The sequence below is a fragment of the Humulus lupulus genome, chromosome X, assembly GCF_963169125.1.
Source record: "Humulus lupulus chromosome X, drHumLupu1.1, whole genome shotgun sequence".
Classification (NCBI taxonomy): Eukaryota; Viridiplantae; Streptophyta; class Magnoliopsida; order Rosales; family Cannabaceae; genus Humulus; species Humulus lupulus.
This window is the reverse complement of record NC_084802.1, coordinates 247,202,756-247,230,246: the sequence shown is the minus strand read 5'-3', so window position 1 is coordinate 247,230,246 and position 27,491 is coordinate 247,202,756. Positions and strand designations below refer to the sequence as shown.

At 40.6% G+C, this 27,491-nt stretch overlaps 1 protein-coding gene across 7 annotated transcripts; it reads left to right on the top strand.

The window, feature by feature from the left end:
* On the top strand, positions 1-24,790 carry LOC133804663 (aspartate aminotransferase, cytoplasmic-like). Of its 7 annotated transcripts, XM_062242804.1 has the most exons (13): positions 1-207; positions 278-349; positions 525-586; positions 686-769; positions 973-1,075; positions 1,167-1,287; positions 1,474-1,637; positions 1,816-1,953; positions 2,124-2,245; positions 4,953-5,047; positions 5,481-5,601; positions 23,872-24,002; positions 24,135-24,790. In XM_062242804.1, the coding sequence occupies exons 1-12, from the start codon at positions 118-120 to the stop codon at positions 23,954-23,956; spliced, it is 1,257 nt and encodes a 418-aa protein (XP_062098788.1). In that variant the 5' UTR covers positions 1-117; the 3' UTR covers positions 23,957-24,002; positions 24,135-24,790. The 7 variants fall into 7 exon arrangements, 6 of the variants coding, with proteins under 6 accessions (XP_062098788.1, XP_062098789.1, XP_062098787.1 ...); XR_009878569.1 differs by lacking the exon at positions 5,481-5,601; XM_062242805.1 differs by lacking the exon at positions 24,135-24,790 and having other exon boundaries at positions 976-1,075; positions 23,872-24,109.
* Positions 24,791-27,491: the final 2,701 nt, after the last annotated feature.

Sequence of the window (27,491 nt, the reverse complement as noted above, 5' to 3'; positions counted from 1 at the left end):
AAGTGAGACATATTGAATTGTTCGGCACGCCCTTAGCAATTCTCTTATCGGTGGTTGAAGTTTACACCAACCCAAACACCCACAATCTCCGTACGGCCACACCTCTGAATTTTGGCCATGGAGTCTCCTGAATTTTGTTCGGACTCCCAAGATGGTGAATCTGCGTTTTCAGATGTTCCCTTCGCTCCTGAACCCCTGGTCTATGCGGTAAGCATCTTCTACTTCAATGTCATCAAATGCTTCTACTTTCAACTTATAATCGTCGTTTCAACTACAGGTTATGGCTGCTTTCAGAGAAGACCCAAGTCCATTGAAGCTGAATCTGGGTATTGGAGTTTATAGAACAGAGGTGTGTTCTCAATCTTTTCTTATGTCACTTCTGTAGATTTTTTACTACTAGACTTGTAGTTTGTGACCGTACACAATATATATATATATATATATATATAGACACATACATGAGCGCTGCTTATTCAAAATAAAATAAAATCACTATATGTCATTTGATTCTTGTGACACAACAGGAGGGAAAACCCTTTGTTTTGAATGTAGTTAGACGAGTAGAGCAGCTTCTAGTCAATGACCTGTACGTTTTTTTTTTTAATTAGACCTTCATTTTTGTTTCAAGTTGCAATATGATTTTGTATGAACACTGGTTGAGTAAACTGAACATGGCATGGTGTAGGTCCTTGGGTAAGGAATATCTTCCTATAGCTGGCATACCAGAATTCAATGAATTGAGCTCTAACCTCATTTTGGGTGCTGAGAGGTATAATAGAAGTGCTAAGCTACCTTCTTCTTTTCTTTATTTTTTTTGGGGTCACATTAAGATACTTAGAATACTCAGTGATATGCAACGTGTCTTAAATCATCGAATGTATCTATGTCACACATCGCCAACTGAATAGTTTTCTCTAAATCAGAAAGTGTAATGGTTTTCTTATTCTGTTGCATATTTCACTTGTCTGAAAGTAGCCCGGCTATCAAAGAAAACAGAGTGACTACTGTCCAGTGCGTGGCTGGCTGTGGCTCCCTTAGAGTTGGAGCTGAGTTTTTGGCTAAACATTACCACCAAGTACTACATACTTCAAATTTCTATTTTTTTGCATTCATTTTACTTGGTGCTAATGCAGCATCCATGGTTTTTATTGTTATTTCCTATGCAGAAGTCAGTATATATACCTAAGCCTACCTATTCAAACCACCCAAATTTTTTCTCTTCGGTTGGTCTGGTTGTGAAGACGTATCGCTACTACGATCTAGCAACGCATGGGCTGGACTTTCAAGGTCTGGGGGATTGTCTATATATTTGAAGCTACTTTGTTTTAATTATTGGTTTTATGACAACTTTTTTTGGATGAAATTGTTCGCCAGTTCTGTTGCAATTTAAATATTTTATGTCTCATTTGACTTCTAACTTGTTTACTCTTATTTGATTGAGAGTTAAATTGATTGTCTTGGCTCTGGATACAGGCTTGTTGGAAGACCTCTCTTTTGCACCCCCTGGATCTATTGTGCTTCTCCAAGCATGTGGTCATAATCCAACTGGTGTTGATCCTACAATTCAGGAGTGGGAACAAATAAGACAGTTCATAAGATCTAAGGGGTTGTTACCATTTTTTGATTCGGCTTATCAGGTAGGCTTTGATTCATTTAAATTTAGAACATTTCAAAGAGTAGTCCCTTGGTACTTGAACATTGGCTCGAGGCATTTTCTCTACCCCATCTTACCCTGAAAAATATGCTCTCCAAGAACTAGGTACAAAGCTTTTGATATTATTTTTTGAATAACCTTTGTCGCCTGAGCTGTCTTAGGGTTTAGTTAGTGGAAACTTGGATGCCGATGCACAATCCGTACGATTATTTGTTACTGATGGCGGTGAGAGCCTTATAGCTCAGTCCTATTCAAAGAATATGGCACTATATGGGGAACGTGTTGGTGCCCTTCTCATTGTAAGGACCGAAATTATTGTCATTTTAAAACATTTATATAATTCTGAGGACATTATCACTCTTTTATCAACACTGCATGCATTTGTACTTGCTCATTTCTAAACTCTTGTCCATCAACCTCAATGGCTTTGTTGTTGTTGGCACATTTGACGGAAACTCCCTTTTAGTAGGTTTGCAAGACAGCTGAAGTGGCTATCGAGGTTGAGAGCCAGCTGAAACTTGTGATAAGACCCATGTATTCTAATCCACCTATCCATGGGGCTTCCATGGTGACGGCTATCCTAAAGGACAGGTATTGGGTGATGCGAACTCATTTTGCTTCTTCCTTGTATCACTAATCTGAATTAGGAAATTGAGTTATTTTTAATAATAATCTACTCCTTTCACATGCATAGAGCAGGTCAATAAGAGCAACAGTAATAGATAAGTTAGAATTCATTTCCTTCTCTAGATTAAGATTGTGTATTTTTGGTATAGACGATTTTATGAATGAAAGGCCATTTCTTGGGTTGAAATGTATGACTTCTAGTGGCTCTTCACACACGAGAAAACTTCTAGATGAAAATCCACGGTGAAATTTGAGTTGTTATGCATCCTAATACCCTATATTTATTATTTATGCCAATTTTAATAATTATTACTAAAATATGTGTTAGACCCTTGATTCGGTTCACTTATGCTAGGAGAGGAAAAGGGCAAGGGCACGCTTCTGCTCAAGGGTAGTTTGGGCAGGTTTGTTGTGAGTCATTATGGGTATTTCTGCAATTTCAGAGTTAGTTATGCAAAAAGAATATAGGTGGGGTCAGGGAATGAGAGTGAGGTATGCAGAAATTCAGTGTGAGTATTTGCATCTGGAGAGTACAGGTCTCTCAAAAACCTGTTTAGCTTTTGTACTGAAACCTTCTTTTCCAATCAAAATCGTAATTTCTTCTCCATTACTATCTGTGTTGTGTATACTCTATTGGTGTATTGAACAAGGGCACGTCATTTTTTGACATATTTGCCCCTCACACAATTTTCATCCTCTTCCCTCTCTTCTCTTCTCTTTCTCTCTGACCAAAACAAAAATACTCAGGCCATAAATCCCTCTTTCACCCAATTTAAGCACTTATTTCATTAATTTTTTTTTACTTCTTTTCTAAAACAACACATACAATAAACACACCATCACCATTGAAGCACCCATCTAGTTTTTAAATTTTATTTTAACTGATTCAAAATCTAATCTAAACTTCAAACCCACAAAAATATTCACTTAAAACAATAATTTAAAGGTTTTAAACACATTTGTGCATAATTTATTGGTTTTGGTCGCAATTTTTTTTCAAGTCTGAAATCTTCAGAATTTAGAGCAAAAACAATGGTTTGTGATAGTCCCATGAAAATTTGGTCTCCCATTGTTAAGCATCTTTTTAGCATTGTTTTGACTTCTAAAATCAAGTTTTCATGGGACCATTGTTAATCATTGTTTTAGCATGGTTAGCCATCATTTTCACCTCTTAAATAAAGTTTTTCATGGGACCATTGTTAATCATCGTTGCATAAAATTTGATAAAAAACTTTGGTGGGCATAACTTTTTTCTTGGTTGTCAATTTGAGGTGATTTTTTGTTTTTTAATAATGATATTTTTGTTGAGATCTACACATTTAGGATGTTTAGAACCTTAAATTTGGGTGTAGAACCTCAAATTTCAAAATCAGTCTGTTTGAGTCTGTAATGAAGATTGAGACATAAATGATTTAAATGTTAGGTTCTACACATTCCAAATGTATTGTTCTACACATTCTAAACATGTAGATTTAAAAATAAATACCAAAATAAAATAAAATAAAACATCTCAAACTGACAACCAAGTAAAAAGTTATGCTTCACCAAAGTATTTATCAAATTTTATGCAACGATAGTCCCATGGAAAATTTGATTTTAGAGGCTAAAATGATGGTTAATGATGGTCCCAAGAAAACTTAATTTTAGAGGTCAAAACAATGGTTAACTATGGTCCCATGAAAATTTGATTTTAGAGGCCAGATTTTTATGGGATCATCGTTTTTGTTTGAAATTCTGTAGATTTCAGATCAGAAAAAATTGTGATCAAAACCAATAAATTATGCACTAATGTGTTCGAAACCTTTATTAGTGGTTTAATTGAATGCTTTAGTGGGTTTGAGTTTTGGATTGGATTTTGAATCATTAAAAAGAACAAAAAAAAACTTGATGGGTGCTTCAATGGGGGTGTTTATTGTATGTGTTGTTTTAGATGAGTGTGTCTAAATTGGGTGAAAGAGGGATTTATGGTCGGAGTATTTTTGTTTAGTGAGAGAAGATGGAAATTGTGTTAGGGGCAAATTTGTCAAAAAAATGGTTTGGGGGATATTTTTGTAATAATTATTAAAGTTGGTATAAATAATAAATATAGGCCCAGCACGGATGCTTTATTCTATCCTTCAAAATACATCACTAAAATCTTATTTTTTCTATTTTACATCAAATATTAACATTGCACCATATATCAACTTCTCTTTTTCTTTTCTACATCATTTAAATATATTTTTTATTCATTTAAATACTAGAAAAGGAGATAGAGAGAAAGGAAAAAGAATAAAATACAATGAAAAAAGAAATAGAAAGAAAAAATAAAATATTTATAGGTCAATGAATAGTTCTCTCTAAATGTAGAGTGGTACTATTCATTGAGGTAAAAAAAAATGTAATATAGCTCAAGTTTTGCTCACCCATTGGAAGCTCATCTTCACAATTTTTTTCTCAGCCATTGGAGTGCTCCATAATACCTCAAATTTCCCAATCCAAATTAGATGAAATTAAAACGACCTAAGGAAATTTAACTTACATATTGGTGCAACAAAAACATAGTGTAATCATTTGAATCTTGATTAGGAGACATGTTTTTGTGCGTGTGCGTGCGCGTAAGCTTGATAATATTATCACTTACTGTTTTTTCTGAAACCTATCCTTGAAAATTAACGATGCTTAATTGCAGGGAGATGTATAACGAGTGGACTAGCGACTTGAAGAAAATGAATGATCGCCTTATTAATATTCGACAAAAACTTGTTAATACTTTATGTGATAAAGGCAAGTTAATCAACCTTGTTTTTAATTTTTATTCTTATCCACTTCTCTTGGTAAATAATATCAAACAAGAGTTGGGTATGGGGAACGGGAAGGCAACATGAGCAGGCAAAGCAAGAATAAAGGAATGAGTTCACTGTAGCACCATAATTCTATTTTGTCATAAATAGTATAATCATGCACCCTTATATTCGTATGTTAGTATATGCATTCTGAATTTATGGATAAAGGGATCATTTTTTTCTTGCGGAAGTATTTTCATTTTGAATTTTGACTGAACTTGATTATTGAGGTGCCTTACTTTTCTGCTGGTTAAATGAATGTTGTACGTATAGTGAAGTTTTAACTTGATAGAAAATCATTTCCACAATCCAAAGTATAAGTATCAACTTGGTTCAATTTCATGTCAGAAAACATCTTTTCTCAAATTTCACAGGCACACCTGGTGATTGGAGTCACATAATCAGGCAGGTGGGAATGTATTCTCTCTCAGGATTAAGCCAAGATCAAATTGCCTTCATAACTAAAGAATACCACGTCTACATGTCATCTGATGGGTAATAATAACATGTACTTCTCACTTCTACATGGTAAAAGTAGCATGATCACGCAAAACCAACAAGGAAACCTTTTGTATTTTATCTATGAGTCAGATAGGTTCTAAGGCTAGTGTGGCATATACGATGTAGTCTAATTTAGGCTTCTGATAGGGTATCCCTGCTAATTCAGCAATACAAAACAGTAGAAATAGGATAATAATGAAGGAATTTCATCGAATAAAAGAAATAACAGGATTTCGAGAGCCTGTATTCTCTCCCTCTATAACCTTACTCAGCTATTCCACACACTCTTCCTTACTCTACTGGTCCTTATTTACTAACTAGTAGGTGCACACTAGCAATCTTGTACCTGACCGTATACTACCCTTGCCCACATAACAAACTTGTCCCATCCCCTTAATTCTCTACAGTTCCTACACTCTCCTCTGCTGACTTGGCAGTCTCCTTGGCATTCCTTTTCTTCCGTGTGTACACATAGGTTAGTGGTGGCCTATCAATACCCCTTGCCCAAAGTCTCACCTTGTCCTCGAGGTGAAAAAAGGAAATCGCTGCTGGAGTACCGAAAAGTCTTCCTAGTTCGCCTCAAACTCAGGGATGTTTGCCCATTTAATCAGAGCTTGTGGAGGGGTCTTATGCGTACCGGGGCGTACATCAAGCACTTTCTCTGGTGTAAGGAGCCTGATAGACCACCATTGACGTACGTGTACGCTAGAAGGAAAGGAAAGAGTATATTGGGTGCCAAGTTAGCTAAGGGCAGGGAATTAGTGTTTAGAAAGTAGTTATGTGAGTTATTGCAGCCTAAGGGCAGGTGCAGGGGTGCATGAGTGTACCTGGTAGTAGGAGAATAATAGAGGAATGTAAGGGAATGAGTGTATTGTGAATTATCTGAGAAAACTTGTATTTGGAGAGACACAGGCTCTCTAATTCCTGTTAGTTCAATGAAAAGCTGCACTGAATTTCTATCTTAGCTCTACTGGTTTCTGTACTTGTAATATTGAGATGGCAGGAAATACCTATCAATTGGTATCAAAGCCTCCCGATCCTCAATGGCCAAGAAGTTCGACGCGGTGGTGGAGGCTTTGGATGGAAAAGATTCTGAGCTCCAGCAGGAAGTTCAGTCGGAACTAGCGGCGGTTAGGGCAAAATTGGGTTCACTGAAGGAGGGGTTAGCTCGTATGCCAGCCATGGAGAAGGCCTTGCAACTAATTGTCGCTCAAATGAACCAACCCACCAGTAAGGAGGTCCACCAATCTGCAGCTGTAAGTGTCGATCGGACTCACCGAGCGGTCGACGGTGATACGACGACAGGGAGACAACCAGTTGGGTCACTGGAGAGCCAATCTGCTCAGACTTCACTGGTCGGCCACCCTGAGCACTTCTCTTCTGGCCCCTGTTTTGGCCGAGACTTCCGTCCCCCCCGAATGGAGCTGCCTTTGTTTTCCGGCGACAACCCCGACGGCTGGATATACAGAGCCGAGCGATATTTTTTGTTGTCCAAACTGTCCGAAGCCCACATGCTCGAGACAGCCATTATCGGCTTAGAGGGAGACGCATTAACTTGGTTTCAGTGGGAGAACGCCAGGCGACCGATTACATCGTGGGCAACATTGAAGACACTCCTTCTCTCCCGTTTTCGGGCGCAACCAGTCGGATTCGTAGCCGAGGAGTTCTTGTCGGTGAAGCAGGAGTCGATGGTGAAGGACTATCGGCTTAGGTGGGAGGCTTTAGCTTCTCGGGTACCCGATACCCCTGAACACATTCTGGAAGGGAACTTTGTCAAAGGACTCAAAGAAGAGATCAGAAGTGCTATTCATATCCTGAAGCCCATAGGCTTGACCCAAGTAATGGATGTGGCTCAACGAGTTGAGGAAAGTCATCAGATGCTATGTGGCCCGACCTCACTTATTCGTTCACCTCCTCACAAGCACAACTTGAGCCCTATCATTCCAAACCGACCATCCATTTCAGCTTGGACTCCTAAACCACCATCAATTTTCAGCTAAAATTCTTCGATTGCTTCAGCTTCAACGCCGGCACCAAGTACTACAGCAGTCAATATGAAGAACCCACCGACACGGAGAATCACTGAAGCAGAATATCAAGATCAGAAGGCAAGAGGGGTGTGTTTCAAGTGTGAAAAAAAGTGGCATAGAGGGCATGAATGTGAGCAGAAGGCTTTACAGATGATTCTGTTGATGGATGAGGATGACGGTAGCCCACAAATGGAGTCACCACCAACAACCCCGGAACCATTAGAAGATATGACGAGTGAAGAAACTTTGGCTACTTTATCACTGAATTCATTGGTTGGAATTACTTCAGCCAACACCATGAAACTAGCGGGCAAGATTGCGCAGCAGCTCGTTACCGTGCTCATCGACAGCGGAGCCACACACAACTTTATTTCGACTGACATGGTTAAGGCAGCACACGTTCCGATTACAGCAACATCATGCTACGGCGTGTTGTTGGGCACAGGAGGAAAATTTCGAACCGATGGAATTTGCTGTTCAGTGGAGCTCGATTTGGGACCTCTTCGAGTAGTTACTGATTTCTTACCGTTAGATTTGGGAGGGGCAGATGTGATTTTGGGCATCAAGTGGTTGGAAACATTGGGGAATATGCAAGTAAATTGGCGGACTATGGTAATGAAGTTCAAGGTAGGCGGATCATGGATAACATTGCAAGGCCATCCCAGCCTTTGCAAATCACAATTTTCTCTCAAGGCACTAATACACACGGTGCAACAAGAAGGTGAGGGTTTTTGGGTAGAGTTTGGGGCTTTGACAGTAGAGGAGGAAACAAGGGTAAGGCCAATCTCGCCAACTGTGGTGACCATTTTAGACAAGTTCAAGGCTGTGTTTGATATGCCGCAAGGGCTGCCACCACCTAGAGCAAGGGAGCATACCATAGCATTGAAGGAAGGAATGGGACCTATTAGCGTACGGCCATACCGGTATGCCCAAGCTCAGAAGGACGAAATTGAGAGATTGATGACAGAAATGTTACAAGCCGGTATTGTCAGACCCAGCTATAGTCCCTTCTCAAGTCCAGTCTTGTTAGTAAAAAAAAAAGATGGGAGCTGGCGATTTTGTGTAGACTACAGGGCCCTAAACAGAGCTATAGTGGCTGATAGATTCCCTATACCGGTCATCGACGAACTATTAGATGAGCTCCATGGTGCTAAAGTGTTTTCCAAGTTGGACTTGAAATCCGGATATCACCAAATTTGTGTTGCTGCCAACGATGTGCCGAACACATGAAGGCCATTATGAGTTCCTTGTGATGCCTTTCGGCCTTACAAATGCCCCTGCCACATTTCAAGCATTGATGAACGAGGTATTTCGTGATTTTTTGCGGAAGTTTGTCCTCGTTATCTTTGATGACATTTTAGTGTACAGCTCTACTCTTGATGACCATGAATGTCATTTGGTGATGGTTTTGGAGAGGCTGTCCCAACACCAATTGTATGCCAACCGCAAGAAGTGTCTATTTGCTCAAGAACAACTAGAGTATTTGGGTCACATCATTTCCGCAAAAGGAGTTTCAGCGGACCCGAGCAAATTGAAAGCCATGGCGGAATGGCCTATTCCCAAGACCTTACGAGATTTGAGAGGATTTTTGGGCCTCACTGGTTATTACAGTAAATTTGTAAGAGGTTATGGGCAGATTGCAAGACCTCTAACAGACCAGTTAAAAAAGGATGCTTTTGGGTGGTCAAAAGAAGCTCAAGATGCCTTTGTTCGATTGAAGGACGCCATGTGCTCCGTGCCTGTTCTAGCACTGCCCGACTTTTCTATTCCCTTTGTGTTAGAGGCGGATGCATCCGGCAGTGGGGTGGGGGCAGTCCTCATGCAAAATCAGCGACCCATAGCTTTTTATAGTCAGGTTCTATCCTCTAGAGCTCGTACTAAGTCCGTCTATGAGCGAGAGTTAATGGCCATCGTGTTGGCTGTACAAAAGTGGCGTCCTTACTTGTTGGGCCGTAAGTTTTTGGTCCGTACAGATCAGCGGAGCCTAAAATACTTGCTGGAACAAAGATTGGTAGCTTCCAAGCATCAAAAGTGGCTCGCAAAGCTCTTGGGCTACGATTTTGAAATTGTTTACAAGCCGGGTTTGGAAAATAAAGCGGCTGATGCTCTTTCTAGGATCCATCACGAGGTGTCCTTGGCTGTCATCTTTGTACCAACACTCATATCCATACCAGACTTACAGGCGCATGTGAAGGCAGACCCGATATTGGCTAAAATCATCCATGAAATCAGCATGGGTCGAGATACTGGTGGGTATACTTTAGTGCAGGGCTGTTTGAAGTTTAGAGGATGCTTGGTCATTCCTTCAACCTCTCCATTCATTCCCATTGTATTGCAAGAGTACCACGACAGCAGTATAAGCGGACATTCTGGGGTATTCAAAACATTTCAGCGGATAGCAAGGGATTTATATTGGTCGGGTATGAGAAAGGATGTGCAAAAGTATGTGGCGGAATGTGCTACCTGCCAACGAAGTAAATATTTAGCCCAATCCCCAGCTGGTTTACTACAGCCATTGCCGATTCCGGAGCAAGTTTGGGAGGACCTTTCAATGGACTTCATTGAAGGCTTATCGCTGTCCAATGGGTTCGATACCATATTTGTAGTGGTGGATAGACTCACCAAGTACAGCCACTTTATACCACTCCGCCACCTGTTCTCTGCCACCACAGTTGCTACTGTTTTTGTGAAGGAAGTGGTGCGCTTACGTGGGACCAAGATCGATTGTGTCCGATAGAGACAAAGTATTTCTCAGCCTTTTTTGGAAAGAGTTGTTCCGCCTCCAAGGTACTCAACTCAAGCATAGCACTTCGTATCACCCACAATCCGATGGCCAAACAGAGGTGGTCAACAGATGCCTTGAGACGTATTTGCGATGCTTTAGGTACAAAACCCAAGCAGTGGGTAGTTTGGCTACCATGGGCAAAGTTTTGGTACAATACGTCGTACCATACTTTAGCTGGGATGACCCCTTTTCTAGCCTTGTACCATCGAAATCCACCTCCAGTGGTTCGGTTTGAGCATGGGAGTACTAAGGTATCAGCGGTTGTGGAGAGATTGTGCACTCGGGATGACGTATTAGAACTACTCAAGTTGAATCTCCAACGGGCCCAGCAAAAGATGAAGTCACAAGTTGACCGGAAGAGGAGAGAGGTTCGCTATGAAGTTGGGGACCTAGTCTATGTGAAGTTGTGGCCATATAGGCAGCGATCGGTGGCTAAACGTCGTAATGAAAAGCTGGTGCCGCGTTATTTCGGACCTTTTCCAGTCTTGGCGTGAGTAGGGACAGTTGCTTATCGCCTCCAACTACCTCCAGACTCAGCCATACACCCAGTTTTTCATGTCTCACTACTTCGTCCTTCTTTAGGACCATAGCAGCAAGCATCGCTCTTACCTCCAGAGGTGGCAGCAGACATGGAATGGATTTTAACACCTGAGAAGGTGCTTGATGTGCGCCCAGGAACACACACGGCTCCTCCCCAGGCCTTGATCAAGTGGGTCAACCTCCCTGAATTTGAAGCAACATGGGAAGATTTTCCCACTTTACAGCAGCAATTTCTTGAATTTCACCTTGAGGACAAGGTCAGTCTTTGGGCAAGGGGTATTGATAGCCCACCATTGACGTACGCGTACGCTAGAAGGAAAGGAAAGAGTATATTGGGTGCCAAGTCAGCTAAGGGCAGTACTGGGAATTAGTGTTTAGAAAGTAGTTATGTGAGTTATTGTAGCCTAAGGGCAGGTGCAGGGGTGCATGAGTGTACCTAGTAGTAGGAGAATAATAGAGGAATGTAAGGGAATGAGTGTATTGTGAATTATCTGAGAAAACTTGTATTTGGAGAGACACAGGCTCTCTAATTCCTGTTAGTTCAATGAAAAGCTGCACTGAATTTCTATCTTAGCTCTACTGGTTTCTGTACTTGTAATATTGAGTTGGCAGGAAATACCTATCAGAGCCATTCTATGTCCTCTGTCAACTCAGGAGGTAACGTCGACGCTTGCTGATGTGGTCTTAAAGCGGCACGAAGAAGTGACGTGAAAAACTGGATGAATGTTGGAATCTGGAGGTAATTGAAGGTGGTATGCCACTGTCCCCACCCTAGCCAAAACTGGGAATGGTCCAAAGAAACGAGGAGCTAATTTCTCCTTGCGGCATTTGGCCACGAATCTCTGTCTATAAGGTCTTAGCTTCGCATAGACCAAGTCACCAATTGAAAAGTGGACCTCACGGCGCTTTTTGTCAACTTGAACCTTCATTGTTTGTTGAGCTCAGTGGAGGTTCATTTTCAATAGCTCCAAAACATCATCTCGAGCTTTTAGAGTTTCTTCAAACGCTGGCACCTTTGTGCTTCCATTCTCAAATCTAATCAATGGTGGAGGTTCCCTGTGATACAATGCTAGAAACGGGGTCATTCTAGCTGAAGTGTGATAGGAGGTGTTGTACCAAAACTCAGCCCATAGCAGCCACTTGACCCACTGTTTGGGTTTAGTACTCACAAAGCATCTCAAGTATGTTTCGAGACTATTATTGACGACCTCGGTTTGCCCATCAGATTGGGGGTGGTAGGCTAAACTATGCTTGAGTTGAGTGCCTTGTAAGCAAAATAGCTCCTTCCAAAACAAGCTCATAAACACCTTGTCCCTATCGGAAACAATTGAGCGAGGGACTCCATGAAGTTTCACCACTTCACGCACAAACACTGTAGGCGGAGAGGTACAAAGTGACTATACTTGCTAAGGTGGTCGACCACTACCAATATCGTGTCAAATCCATTCGATATTGGCAAGCCCTCAATAAAATCCATTGAGATGTCATCCCAAACTAGTTCCGGAATTGGTAATGGTTGCAACAAACTTGCTGGGGACTGAGCCAAGAACTTGCTCTGCTGACATGTGGGGCACTTCGCCACAAACTTTTGAACGTCTCTTCTCATACTCGACCAATACAAATCTCTAGCCAGCCGCTGAAATGTCTTAAACACCCTAGAATGACCACCAATACTGCCACTATGATACTCTTGCAGTAATAACGTGATGAATGGAGAAGTGGAAGGAATAACCAATCGGCCCCGAAACTTCAAACACCCCTGAACCAAAGAATATCCGCTTGTGTGCCTGCCCAAATTGATTTCGTGCACAATCTTTGCAAAAGATGGGTCTGCCGCCACGTGTGCTTGTAAATTCGGAATAGAAAGCAAAGTTGGTATAGATATGGCAGCCAAAGACACGTCTTGGTGAATCCGAGAGAGAGCGTCTGCTGCTTTGTTTTCAAGACTCGGTCTATAGACAATATCAAAATCATACCCCAACAATTTGGTGAGCCATTTCTGATGTTCTAAAGCCACTAGTCTCTGTTCCAGCAAGTACTTTAGACTGCGTTGATTCGTGCGAACCAAAAACTTGCGACCCAACAAGTAAGGGCGCCGATTCTGAATAGCTAGCACAATTGCCATCAACTCTAGCTCATAAACGGACTTGGTGCGATCTCTAGAGGAAAGGACCTGACTGTAAAAAGCGATGGGCCGTTGATTTTGCATCAAAACAGCCCCTAAACCACTGCCTGACGCATCCGCTTCTAGTACAAATGGGATTGAGAAATCTAGTAAAGCTAAGACAGGCACTGAACACAGAGCCTTCTTCAAGCAAATAAAGGCCTCTTGAGCATCATTAGTCCATCCAAAAGCGCGCAGCTGGTCAGTGAATGGCTTTGCAATCTGTCCATACCCCTTCACAAACTTACGGTAGTATCTCGTAAGACCCAAAAAACCTCGCAAATCTCGCAAGGTCTTCGGAATGGGCCACTTGGCCATAGCTGCTAGTTTACAGGGATCGCTGCTACACCCTCAGCTGAGATGATATGCTCCAAGTATTCTAGCCGCCCTTGGGCAAATAAGCACTTCTTACGATTAGCGTATAGCTGATGTTGCTGTAATCGTTTTAGAACCATGTCCAAGTGATTCTCATGGTCCTCCAAAGTAGAGTTGTACACTAAGATATTGTTGCGAGAATTAAAGCTACGCAAGTATACGTAATTGTTTTTGTAGTTTATTTTGGTAAGACCGATATCGTTCCCACGGAGACTGATTTATCAATTACCAAATAATTAATTTTTAATTTCTATTTGACTAATGAAAACTGGATTTGTGAATTTTGAAAACAAGAAAACAGAAATAAATGAAAATTGCAGAAATCAAATAATAACAAGAACACAAGGATTAAATTCACTGTAAAACAATTAGGAATCCTAATCTTCTCTACTATCCACTCTATTATTTTTTAATGCAATTACTACTGAAACTCTTCTCACTGAAATGATAGGCATGCAAAAGTGTTAACTATTCGAGTTAAGAAATAGAAAACTCGACCTAATGTGAATTCCCTATATTTCTATGGTCAATTCAAACAATAGGAAGCAATGAATACAACCCTAAATCACATAAACCAATTTGATACTCTCGTTCTAAATTGAAATCTATGTCTATTCAATTTTAGCATATTCAAATCTCACTTTTTAGATTTTGATTCAAATTCATAAATCATATGTAAAAGGTGCGCAGTCAATTACATACATAATAAACACAAATTGAATAGATTTCAGATAAAGAAGAAATAGATAAATGCATTAAATCATAATAAAGTTTCAAGAGAGTCAATTAGAAAACCCAATAAGAAATTTAGTTCATAAACATGACTAAATCAAACATAAACATAGAATTTAACATAATCAAAAGATAAAGAAAAGATCTCTAGGTTTTTGTTTCTTCTCCAGCCTCCTTGCTTAATCTGATCTCCTCCTCTCTAAAAACGTCATTAAGGAAGCTTTTATAGACCCTAATTCATTTTTTCATGAAAAGACAAGATTACCCCTGAAAATTCCCTTAAATTGCGTTTCCGTACGGACCCTAGCGTTGGGGCGCCACGGGATAGCGCTGAGGCGCTGTAATTAAGTCTGAAAACACGCTTCTGGAAAACTGATAGCACTGGGGCACTGAAATGTAGTGCCTAGGCGCTACAACCCGCATCAAAACATGCTCTCTGTTTCTCGGCAGCGCTGGGGCGCTGGTTTGTAGCGCTGCTACTTTGCATAGAATAAAATAGAACTCGTTTTGAACAGCCTGCAGCGTCAGCTCATCGTATTTTGATCATAACTCCTTCAATATAACTCTGAATTGAATGATTCAAAAAGATATGGAAAGCTAAAAGAAATATCTACAACTTCTATTTCTAGAAGTGTTTCCAGAAAGTGAATAAATCCTGGTCAAAATGCGGCTTAAAGTCTCATACTTGCGTTATAAAGCATAAACGACGTGTGTTGAGCGTCTTTAATGTAGTATCTTCCACACATAATGTCTTGAAACTCCACAATCAACACTAAATCCATCTTATTTATCATATTTAACATATTTCTTCTCATCTCATGCCATATTATGTACTTGACCATTAAAACCTGAAACAAATAGAAAACAAGCGTAAATCTGCACTAAACAATCCTAAATAACTAAAAACACAACCTAAAATGATCTCTAAAACAAACCTAAAATGACCCTAACAGATATCGTCAAAGAACACAAGGACAAACTTTCGCAAAATATCACGGAATACCTCATTAATTAATGTTTGGAAGGTGGCAGGGGCGTTTGTCAGGTCGAAAGGCATGACTAGAAACTCATAGTGGCCCTCATGAGTTCGGAAAGCCGTCTTCTCCACATCCTTGGCACAGACCCGAATTTGATGGTAACCAGATTTCAAATCCAACTTAGAGAATACCTTTGCGCCATGTAGCTCATCTAATAGCTCGTCTATGGCTGGTATGGGAAACTTATCCGCCACTGTAGCCTGATTAAGGGCTCTGTAGTCTACACAAAATCGCCAACTGTCGTCCTTCTTTTTCACCAATAGTACCGTGCTCGAAAAGGGGTTGGTACTGGGTTGCACAATCCCAGCTTGTAACATTTTCAGCCATCAATATTTCAATCTCATCTTTTTGAGCTTGAGCGTACCGATATGATCGTACACTAATCGGTCCCATTCCTTCGGTCAAACAAATTGCATGCTCTCTTGCTCGTGTAGGTGGCAGCCCTTGCGGCATATTAAAGACAACATCATACTTATCCAAAGCTGCCATTATCGGTGATGGTATAGAGGTAAGTTTTGGCTCTCCTTCCACTGTAAAGGTCCCGAACTCTACCCAAAATCCCTCGCCTTGCTGCACCGAATGTATCATTGCCTTCCAGGAAATCAGAGACTTGCAAAGACTAGGGTCCCCTTGTAGAGTTATCCATGAGCCTCCTACTTCAAACTTCATCACCATGGTACGCCAGTTAACTTGCAGATTCCCCAAGGTCTCCAACCACTTAATCCCCAATATTACATCTGCCCCTCCTAACTCCAAAGGAAGGAAATTAGTAACTACTCGGAGAGTTCCCAAATCAAGCTCCAATGAGCTACAAATGCCATCGGTTCTCACCTTACCACCTGTGCCCAACAAAACACCATAACAAGAAGTGGCAGCAATTGGGATACTCGCTGCCTTCACAATGTCGACTGAAATGAAGTTGTGTGTCGCTCCACTGTCGATAAGAACGGAAACTGGTTGCTGCCCAATCCTACTTGCCAATTTCATTGTGTTAGCTGAGGTGATACCAACTAGAGAATTCAATGATAAAGTAGCTAATGTTTCTTCCACAGTGGCATCCTCCAAGGATTTCGGTGTTGGTGGTGGTGATTCAAGTGGGGAACTGCCCTCTGATAGGCCACCCTTGACGTATGTGTATGCTAGGGGGGTAAGAAGGAATGACAGGTCAGCAAGTAGTTAGAAGGGCTGGGGTACAATGTATTGGGGTACAGAATAGAGCTGTGAGCTTGAGTATTAAAGGGGAGTATTACGTATTATGTTCTTTGTGCTGTAAGAATTGTGTTGTATTTGGAGAGAATCCCAGCTCTCGAATTCTGGGTATTTTTAATGAAAAGGCAGCAAGGGAATTCAAGCTTATGAATCCCTGATTTTATTCAATTCTGAGTTAATTTCTGTTAAGTTTTACTGTGATACATACCAAGTGGTATCAGAGCAACAGATCCAAGTTGGGACCGAAACCAAATTTTCAGATCGAGCTGGTGGAAGAGAAGATCGAAGAGGTGCAGTCTGAACTGAGGCAGGAAGTTACGGCAATTCGATCGCAGATCGAACACCTGCCGCAGGAGCTGGACGCTTTACGAGCGGACACACAACGAATTCCAGAATTGGAAAAGAAGGTGGAATTCTTGGTTGCACATATCACGCAGCTGCTCCAGTCAACTCAGCGACCGGGAATGGCAAGTACAAGTGCGGCGGATGATCGACAGAAGAAGGCAGTTGACGGCGACAGCTCTTCCTCTCATCCAGCAATCGGAGCTCCTTCGGCGATGCACCCACCTCCAACACCGTCGACGGGGCAGCCGTTTACACATCCTGACTTACAGCAATCTCGTGATTTCCGACCACCACGCATCGAGCTGCCATTGTTTGCTGGCGAGAACCCAGAGGGTTGGGTCTTCCGTGTGGAGAGATTCTTTCTTCTGAATCGATTGAGCGAAGCAGAAATGTTGGAGGCAGCTATAATCGGCCTGGATGGAGACGCTCTTACTTGGTTCCAATGGGAGAATTCCCGTCGCCAGATTACTTCATGGGCATTGTTGAAGCACCTTCTCATGGTGCGATTCCGATCTGCTCCCGTGGAGTCGTCGACGGAAGAGCTACTGTCCGTCAAGCAAGAATCTACAGTCAGAGCATATCGGCTTCAATGGGAGGCTCTGGCATCTAGAGTAGTCGGTGTTCCTGAACACGTCTTGGAGGGAAGTTTCATCAAGGGGTTGAAGGAGGAGATCCGTGGGCCGTTGCACGTGTTACAACCGTCGGGCCTGGCCCAAATCATGGAGACGGCCCAGCACATTGAAGAGGGCCATTTCCTATCTGGATTGGGTTTCCACCACCGAACTGGATCGGCTAGGGCACAGGCCGGCCCAATTTCGTTGCCCAGATTTTCACAGCAGCATCCCAGCACGAGATCGACTACGGCGTTTTTGGCCAGCTCCCCGCAACCATCGTCGACCAGCACTGGGCCGCCGTCAGCAACGCCGGTCACCCCCCCACCCTTACGACGGCTAACGGAGCAGGAGTACCAAGATAAGAAGAGTCGTGGGGTCTGTTTTCGCTGCGATAAGAAGTTCCATCGGGGGCACGTTTGTGAACAGAAATCTTTGCATGTGATGTTGATTGCAGATGAGATCGAAGGTTCAGAGAGCCAAGAGTCAGCCCCCTCTAGTCCAGATTCGGGGGAGGAAACAGTACAGGAAGAACAATTAGCGATGCTGTCTCTTAACTCATTAGTGGGCATATCATCAGCTCACACAATGAAAATATTGGGGTCAATAGCCGAACACCCAGTGACTGTGCTTATCGACAGTGGAGCAACGCACAATTTTGTGTCGAAGGACCTCGTTAGTGCGGTTAAGTTGCCCGTTACAGAGACTACAGCTTATGGGGTTTTGCTGGGCACCGGGGGACGAGTACGAACGGAGGGGCTTTGCAAGAATGTGGAGTTAGACCTGGGGTCGCTACGGGTGGTGACAGATTTTTTACCGTTAGAACTGGGGGGAGCCGATGCTATCTTGGGTATGTAATGGCTGAGTACTTTGGGGAATATGCAAGTGAACTGGCGCACCATGGTCATGAAATTCGAAATTGGGGGTACATGGATTACATTGCAAGGGGACCCTAGTTTATGCAAGTCGCATATCTCCTTGAAGGCTTTGATTCATTCAGTTCAGCATGAAGGACAGGGCTATTGGATTCAATGTGGTGCACTTACTGCCGAAGTTGAAAGTAGGTCGACTGAAAATGGAGCTGAAATACAAGGATTACTGCAGAAACATGAAGCTGTATTCGACATGCCAAAAGGACTGCCACCCCACCGTTCTCATGAGCACCACATCACCTTGAGAGAAGGAGCTGGCCCCATTTCAGTGCGCCCTTACCGGTACGCGCAGATACAAAAAAATGAGATAGAAAAATTGTTGACGGAGATGTTACAGGCGGGGATAGTTCAGCCCAGTACCAGTCCCTTTTCGAGCCCCGTACTGCTAGTAAAAAAAAAAGATGGGAGTTGGAGGTTTGATGTCGATTATAGAGCATTAAACCGTGAAACAGTTGCTGATAAATTCCCCATTCCAGTCATTGAGGAGCTGTTGGACGAACTACATGGGGCAAGGGTCTTTTCAAAACTCGACCTCAAGGCGGGTTATCACCAAATAAGGGTGGCAGCAAAGGATGTTGAGAAGACGGCTTTCCGTACCCATGAAGGACATTACGAATTTTTGGTTATGCCATTCGGCTTAACCAACGCTCCAGCCACTTTTCAAGCCTTAATGAACGATGTTTTTCGTGAGTTTTTGAGAAAGTTTGTCTTGTTTTTTTTGATGATATACTTGTTTACAGCGCTTCCTTGGAGCTTCACTTGCAGCACTTAGATTTGGTGTTATCTCGCCTGCGCCAGCATCAGTTGTATGCAAATAAAAAGAAGTGCTTATTTGGGCAGTCACAACTGGAATATTTGGGGCATATTGTTTCAGCAGCAGGTGTTTCGGCAGACCCACTAAAATTGGCAGCGATGGAAGAATGGCCAGCACCCAGAAATTTAAAGGAGCTAAGAGGATTCTTGGGACTCACCGGCTACTATCGAAAATTTGTAAGAGGTTATGGGTATTTGGCAAGACCGTTAACGGACCAGCTCAAGAAGGATGCATTTGGCTGGAATGAAGAGGCTCAGGCGGCATTTTTGGCACTTAAGAAAGCAATGTGTGAGGTCCCTGTTTTAGCCTTACCAAATTTTGCTGCCCCATTTATAGTGGAGACGGACGCATCGGGGACGGGGATTGGGGCTGTTTTGATGCAGGAACAACGTCCAATAGCTTATTTCAGCAAGGCGTTATCACCTAGAGATCGCTGCAAATCAGTTTATGAAAGAGAGCTTCTGGCTATGGTTTTAGCTATACAAAAATGGCGTCCTTACCTTTTGGGCCGCCAGTTTATAGTTCGAACGGACCAGCGGAGCTTAAGGTACTTGCTTGAGCAAAGAATGGTAGCAACGGAGCATCAAAAGTGGCTTACGAAGCTGCTGGGTTATGATTTTCAGGTCCAATACAAGCCAGGTTTTCAAAACAAAGCCGCTGATGCTCTCTCACGGGTACCAGAGATTGGAGCTTGCAATGCTTTATCCATTCCTAATCTGATTTCTGTTTCAGATTTAAAGAATCATGTAGCTACAGACCCAAATCTGGCTGCCATTGTTCAGCAACTTCAGCAGGGCAAAGAGGTATTGGGATACTCTTTTTCGAAGGGGTGTTTGAAGTTCAAAGGGCGGCTGGTAGTTCCCTCTTCTTCGCCGTTTATATTGCTGATATTACAGGAGTATCATTGTAGCAACATGGGGGGTCACGCAGGGGCATTCCGCACATTTCAGCGCATCGCCGCTGATTTTTATTGGCAAGGAATGAGACAAGATATCCAAAAGTTTGTTGCTGAATGTCATACTTGTCAACCAAGCAAGTATTTAGCGCAGTCTCCAGCTGGTTTGTTACAGCCATTACCTATACCGGACCAAGTTTGGGACGATATATCGATGGATTTCATTGAGGGGTTACCGTGTTCCAATGGGTTCGATTCAATCTTAGTGGTGGTTGACCGTTTGTCTAAATATGGCCATTTTGTACCTCTTCTACACCCTTATACAGCTGCTACTGTTGCTGCCGTTTTTGTCAAAGAGATCGTCAAATTACATGGCATTCCTAAGTCCATTGTTTCCGATAGGGACAAAGTATTTCTCAGCCTTTTTTGGAAGGAGCTGTTTAAGTTGCAAGGAACTTCGCTGAAATATAGTTCAGCTTATCACCCACAGACAGATGGCCAAACCGAGGTACTCAATAGGTGTTTGGAGACCTACTTAAGGTGTTTTGTGAGCTCTCGGCCCTCACAATGGGTCAAATGGCTGGCATGGGCAGAGTATTGGTACAATACAGCGTACCATTCAGTAGCGGGAATGACGCCTTTTAAGGCTCTTTACCACAGAGACCCCCCGCCGTTGATAAGGATTGAAGGCAATCATACTATTGTTTCTGCTGTGGAGAAAAATTTGAAGGACCGTGACGCTATTTTGGATCTGTTAAAGATGAATTTACAGCGAGCTCAACAAAAGATGAAAGCTCAAGCTGATAAAAAGAGGCGCGATGTTCAGTTTGCAGTTGGGGACAATGTTTATGTGAAGCTGAAACCATATAGGCAGCAGACTTTGGCAAAAAGAAAAAATCAGAAGCTTGGACCTTTATTTTTTGGACCTTTTCCAGTTCTGGCCAGAGTGGGATCGACAGCATACAAGTTGCTACTGCCACCTCAAACGAAAATTCACCCAGTTTTCCATGTTTCGATGTTGAGACCCGCTTTAGGCCCACATCAAACAGCCATTCCTTTACCGTCCAACTTGACTGAAGAGCTGGAGTGGCTTCTTGAGCCTGAAGCGATGTTGGCCTTGCGTCCCGGTACTCAATTTCAGCAGCCACAGGTGTTGATCAAATGGCTACATCTACCGGAGTTTGAGGCGACTTGGGAGGATTTGGGCACAATCCAGCAGCAATTCCCAGATTTCCACCTTGAGGACAAGGTGCGTCTTTGGGCCGGGGGTAATGATAGGCCACCCTTGACGTATGTGTATGCTAGGGGGGTAAGAAGGAATGACAGGTCAGCAAGTAGTTAGAAGGGCTGGGGTACAATGTATTGGGGTACAGAATAGAGTTGTGAGCTTGAGTATTAAAGGGGAGTATTACGTATTATGTTCTTTGTGCTGTAAGAATTGTGTTGTATTTGGAGAGAATCCCAGCTCTCGAATTCTGGGTATTTTTAATGAAAAGGCAGCAAGGGAATTCAAGCTTATGAATCCCTGATTTTATTCAATTCTGAGTTAATTTCTGTTAAGTTTTACTGTGGTACATACCACCCTCCTCCTCATCCATAACCAATATCATCTACAAAGCATTTAACTCACATTCATACCCTCTGTGCCACTTTTTCTCACATTTGAAACAAACCCCTCTAGCTTTTCGGTCTTGATATTCTGCCTCTGTGATACGCTTTGCTGGAGTTGCTTTGGTGGTTCCCATTGTGTTGGTCGGAGCTTGAGTGATGGTTGTCGACGATGAAGAAGACTGGCGGTGAGTTGACGGTGTCCTGTTCGTCCATGAAGAAAACAAAGAATGAATTGGGGTGATAGGGCTCATTGTTGGTTTAGTTGTGGATGTCCGATTAGTCGGGCTTGACCCAGCTAGCATTTGGGGGCCTTCTTCTACACGTTGGGCCATATCCATGATCTGAGCAAGGCCCATGGACTTTAAAATATGGATAGCACCTCTGATTTCCTCCTTGAGCCCCTTTTACAAAGTTCCCTTCTAATATATGCTCGGGTGTGTCGGGTACCCGAGAAGCTAGCGCCTCCCACCGGAGACGATACTCTTTGACGGTGGTCTCTTGCTTCACCGACAGGAACTCTTCTGAGCAAGACCCGACCGGTTGGGAACGGAATCTCGACAGCAGCAAAGCCTTCAAGGTCGCCCATGATGTGATGGGTCGACGTTGGTTTTCCCACTGGAACCACGTTAAGGCGTCCCCTTCTAAGCCGACGATAGCAGTTTCCAACATCTGTGCTTCAGTCATCTTGGAGAGCAAGAAATACCTCTCGGCATGATAGACCCAACCGTCTGGGTTGTCCCTCGAGAACAAGGGTAGCTCCATCCTGGGTGGGCGATAGTCTCGACCAAACCAAGGAGCAGAAAAAAACTGAGTCCGAGTGGGTTGGAGGTGGAAACGGAGTCGATCGCACATCGTGAGATCCTGATGGTTGATTACCCATGGTTGCCTCTCTGTCAGTTGTGCGTCGAGCCTGGTTGAAACTTGATAGCCGACGAGTCGCCGGGATCCTTACGAGCTGGTTGGTTCAGCTGAGCAACAAGTAGCTGCAGTGCTTTCTCCATTGTCGACATCTGAGCTATACCTTCTTTCACAGAGGACATATCTGTCTTCATGGTTGCTAACTCAGACTGCACCTCCTGCTGGAGTTTCGAAAATTTTCCTTCCAAAGCCTCTACGGCTGCCTCAAATTTCTTGGCCATTGAGGATCAATGCTGTGATACCAATTGATAGGGCATCCCTGCTAATTCAGCAACACTAAACAGTAGAAATAGGATAATAATGAAGGAATTTCATTGAATAAAAGAAATAACAGGATTTCGAGAGCCTGTATTCTCTCCTTCTACAACCTTAGCTATTCCACACCCTCTTCCTTACTCTACTGGTCCTTATTTACTAACAGGTGCACACTAGCAATCCTGTACCTGACCGTATACTACCCTTGCCCACATAGCAAACTTGTCCCATCCCCTTAATTCTCTACAGTTTCTACACTCTCCTCTGCTGACTTGGCAGTCTCCTTGGCATTCCTTTTCTTCCGTGTGTACACATAGGTTAGTGGTGGCCTATCAGCTTCCCTCTAATTTTACATACTATTGAGTTTGAGACCAAGAAGTCTATAGCGTCTTGATTAACTTTGAATTATATATCATATTTGATTAGTATATCATGTTCTCTTTGAGTTTTTTCAATATTCTTGTCTCATTATGTATTTTGCTTTCCTAGGTCTGAAACTAACTTTTAGTTTAGATCAAGCTTGTGTTACTGGTCGTCATTGTAAGATAAAAAGTTTCACTTGCTCTCAAAAGTCTTTTCAGCTACTAGAGGCTAGCTCAAGTGGTTGGGTGTGTGTGTGAGTGAGAGGGGAAGGGGGAGGGGTTCTAATCCCCAGTGTATCAAAAAAAAAAAAAAAAAACGAGAAGAAAAAAGTCTCTTCAGCCCATTAGTTTGGAAACTTTGGCACATTCTTATGCAAATGCAATAAACTTCTCACGTATGATGAACCCTTTCATACTGTGTTCCTCGGTCTAAAATTAACTTTTAGTTTAGATTAAAACTGTGTATTTTGATTTCATAAGCAAAATACATTTGTTTTACATTCCATTGCAAGTGTTCAAGTTTGGAAGTTATCTGGTTTGTATCCAAACGCTAGTTACACAATACTCTTAACGGGGATACATGGTGTTCTTATTTCATTTACTGATTTGTTTGGCTCTTACATATGATTGCTTATACTACATTGGGCAGGAGAATCAGCATGGCTGGTTTGAGCTCAAGGACAGTACCTCATTTGGTGGAAGCAATTCACGCTGCTGTTACTCGTGTCATCTAAATTATCTACCTCTGCTGCACACCATTCCTGTCTTTGGATTTCTCTTGTAAATCTCTATATTTTTTAGGCTACACAAGTTAATTTTGGGTCTTGCAATTATTCTATTTGTAAATTCAACTTAATTTTTTAATTTGTTAAACGTATTTAATGTCACATTGAATGTTTTGCTTTCTTGAAGCTCTATATTTAGAGAAAAAAAATAAATACCCAAAACAACAGGGGAGGCAAAACTGGAAGAAAGGAAGGAAGTAAGGGAGGCCCCTTTCAGATAAGGAATAGAAAAGAAGAGGAATCCACAATCACTTTTAAGAAGCCAAAATTTTATCTTTCTTGCCTGTGCTTGAGAATACAGGTCTAAAAGTCAGTTTTGAAAGTTGTATGGTAGGCTCAAAATTTCTTTTATTCATGGGTTAAGATGAATTATACATATTTGTTTCTTAGATCCCAAGAAACCTCACACTCATCGAGGGTGAACACCCAACTAGTTGTAGAGAGATTACCTCCTACACTGGATATTCAACCAGTGTTGGAACATCCTTCAAGTATCTTTGGAAACTTTGAATATTGGAGATATAGATCTTTGGTCTTTTTGAGGTATCCAAAAACGCTCCGTGACCTTCCAATATTTGATACTTGGATTGTTAGTAAACATACTTAGTCTACTAACTGTAAATGCAATATCTGCTTTTGTACAATGTGCGATATACATTAAACTCCTTATTGCACTTTCGTATTCTAATTGAGCCACTGCTTTACCTTTATTATTTTCAAGCTTTTGGCTTGAAACAAAGGGCATGTATGTCTCTTTGATATTAAGATGACCAAATTTGTTAAGCATCTTCTCAACATAGTGAGTTTGGCTTAAGACATATCCATTCACATTTATTCTTACTTTAATACCTACTATGGTATCAACCTTCCTAAGGTCTTTCATCTTAATAGTAAAAGATAGAAACCTCTTTATTTCTACTATACATTTATATCATTACTTAATATCAACATATCATCAACATATAAGCATGCTAGAATGATATAGTCATTATAAGTTTTAGAGTATAAGCATTTTTTTTGCTCTATTGTGTCTAAACTCGTGTGAGACAATGGCTTCATCAAACTTTGGGTAAATAACAAGTCCCCAAGTTTTACCATTTGTATTACTTAGGTCTCCAAACTTTATTATTTAGCAATTAGATCATCAACCTTTACTTTTAGGCTGGCTTAGGTTCCCAATGTTATATTTTATTAAATAAATTCTAATTTATAAGGGTAAGATAAGATTTTAACAAAAAAAATAATATAGCACTCATTTTTTTTTCTTTAAACCCTTCTTAATTAATTAATTATTACCAAATATATTATTTTTGTAATTGACTAAAATATTCTCTTGAAATATTAAGAAATAAAAAAAAGATACATACTTTAAATTTTAGAAGCATTGAATTTATTAAGGGCGCTTCTATCTATAACATAATTTTTTTTCTCACTACACACATTTCTATATTTAAAGTAGAAATAATTTTTAACAATTTATGAGAAGTTAAATAGAACTGCGTGTAGTGAGAAAAAAATGATGTTATAGATTAAAGTACTCTTAATAAATTTCATGGTTCTAAAATTTAAAGTACGTAAATTATTTTTATTAAAAATAATAAACTAGTTAATGTATAAGCGATATTAAATATTTTAGAGGTATAATAGAAAATATTTTTTCAATATTTGATAAGAATATTTAGGTTAATTTGCCAAAATAATATATTTGGTAATGATTAATTTGATTAAAAAGAAAAAACAAGTGGGTGTTATATTTTTTTTTTAAAAATCTCATTTTACCCTTATAAATTAGGTTTTATTTAACAAAATATAACATCGGAGGTCTATGTGAGCCAAAATTTAAAAGTTGAGGATCTAAATGCTACAAAAAAAAAAAAAATTGGGTACCTAAGTGATACAAGTGGTAAAGCTTGGGAACCCCAAGAGCTATTTACCCTCAAACTTTTCATGTTATTGTGTCGGTGTTGGTTTTAAATTATATAATGATTTGACAAATCTATACACCTTACGTTAATTTCCTCTTAGAACAAACTTTTTTTGTGTGTTTTTTGTTCGGTCTTATAGTTTAAAAGATGCAAATAGTTAGTTTATTCTCAGATTTTTTTTTTCATTTCATATTTAGTTATTTTTTTACTGTTAAATAAACTATGTTGTGTATGTTTATATTTTGTGTTTGTTATAGGTTCTACACAAATTGTAATTGTTTGGCTTATAAATTTGATCATATAATAGGTATTAGTAGTTAAAATAAACTAAGTTACTTATTTAGCAGAGAGTGCTTGACAAGTTTTATGATTGGTTTATATTTTTGATGTTTTCACAATTTATTCTGTTCGATTAAAATAAACTGATTAGTTTACAAATCAAACCAGTTTTTCTAACATTTTTTTATTGCTTGTTTTTCTTTAATGATTATTTTTAGGGTCCCTTGGCAAAATGACCTATTTTTTAAAGTTATTTTGCATTCTAACCTAATTTTAATAATTCTTTGCAAAATCACATCTCATAATTTAGACAGCTAGTCGAAAGTTTAGACAGGTGCTCAGTCGGTCGAAAATTTTAGACAACTGGTCGAATTTTAGACATAGATCATTTTGTAAAAAAGTATCAAAAGTAGACCAAAGTGCAAAATCACTTAAAAAAAGAGGTAATTTTCACCAATTTCTCTTATTTTTACCATTATCATAAACTTGTTAGTTTATTTTTCAAGATCATTTTAAACCTTTCTTTATCTTTTTTAGTTGTTTTATTATTCCTTTTTTTTATAAACCTTTTAGTTTATTCAGGTTCATCCTGCCAACCTAATGTCATCGGATGCCATGGATTTTTTTTTATAGATTACAACTATTTTTTTTGGGTTTATACTTTTTTGGATCCTGTGTTTTGTCTCATTACCTGTTTGGACTTTGTGTTTTGACAAATTAGTTTTTGGACCCTGTGTTTTGTAAAATGGTTCAAATAGGCACCTAAACCTGATTTTGATGAACAAAAAATTGAATACAACATCACAGTTCTTATGCAGAATGACTATATTTTTGTTCTGAGTTGTTAGTTTGATGAATTATTTGTGATTTTAGTTAAAAAAACTTTGATCAAAATCGGGTTTAGGGGTCTATTTGAACTATTTTAGAAAACAGTGTCCAAAAAGTAATTTGTCAAAACACAGGGTCCAAACATGTAATTAAACAAAACATAAGGTCTAAAAATGTATAAACCCATTTTTTTCTTCTGCAATTTCAAATACAAAAATGGGCAGTTTTGGGTGTTGTTAAAAAAAAATATTTTTTTAATTATTAAATTGTTATGTGATGAATAATAATGATTGTATTATGTATATGGAAAGATTTAATATGTGATTGCCATTAATTAAGCCTTCATTATTTTATGACTTGTGGACCACAATTGATTATTTTTATACAAATAATGTAAATAGAAAATAGTGTCATTATTAGGGTTTCTTGTTATATAATAGTAGTATACTAAT

Excerpts from the sequence above, each read along its gene's own strand:
- LOC133804663 (XM_062242804.1), top strand. The coding sequence starts at position 118 with ATGGAGTCTCCTGAATTTTGTTCGGACTCCCAAGATGGTGAATCTGCG. Across the intron at positions 1,288-1,473 it reads GCATGGGCTGGACTTTCAAG|GCTTGTTGGAAGACCTCTCT; the intron begins GTCTGGGGGATT and ends CTCTGGATACAG. Across the intron at positions 1,638-1,815 it reads TTTTTGATTCGGCTTATCAG|GGTTTAGTTAGTGGAAACTT; the intron begins GTAGGCTTTGAT and ends GAGCTGTCTTAG.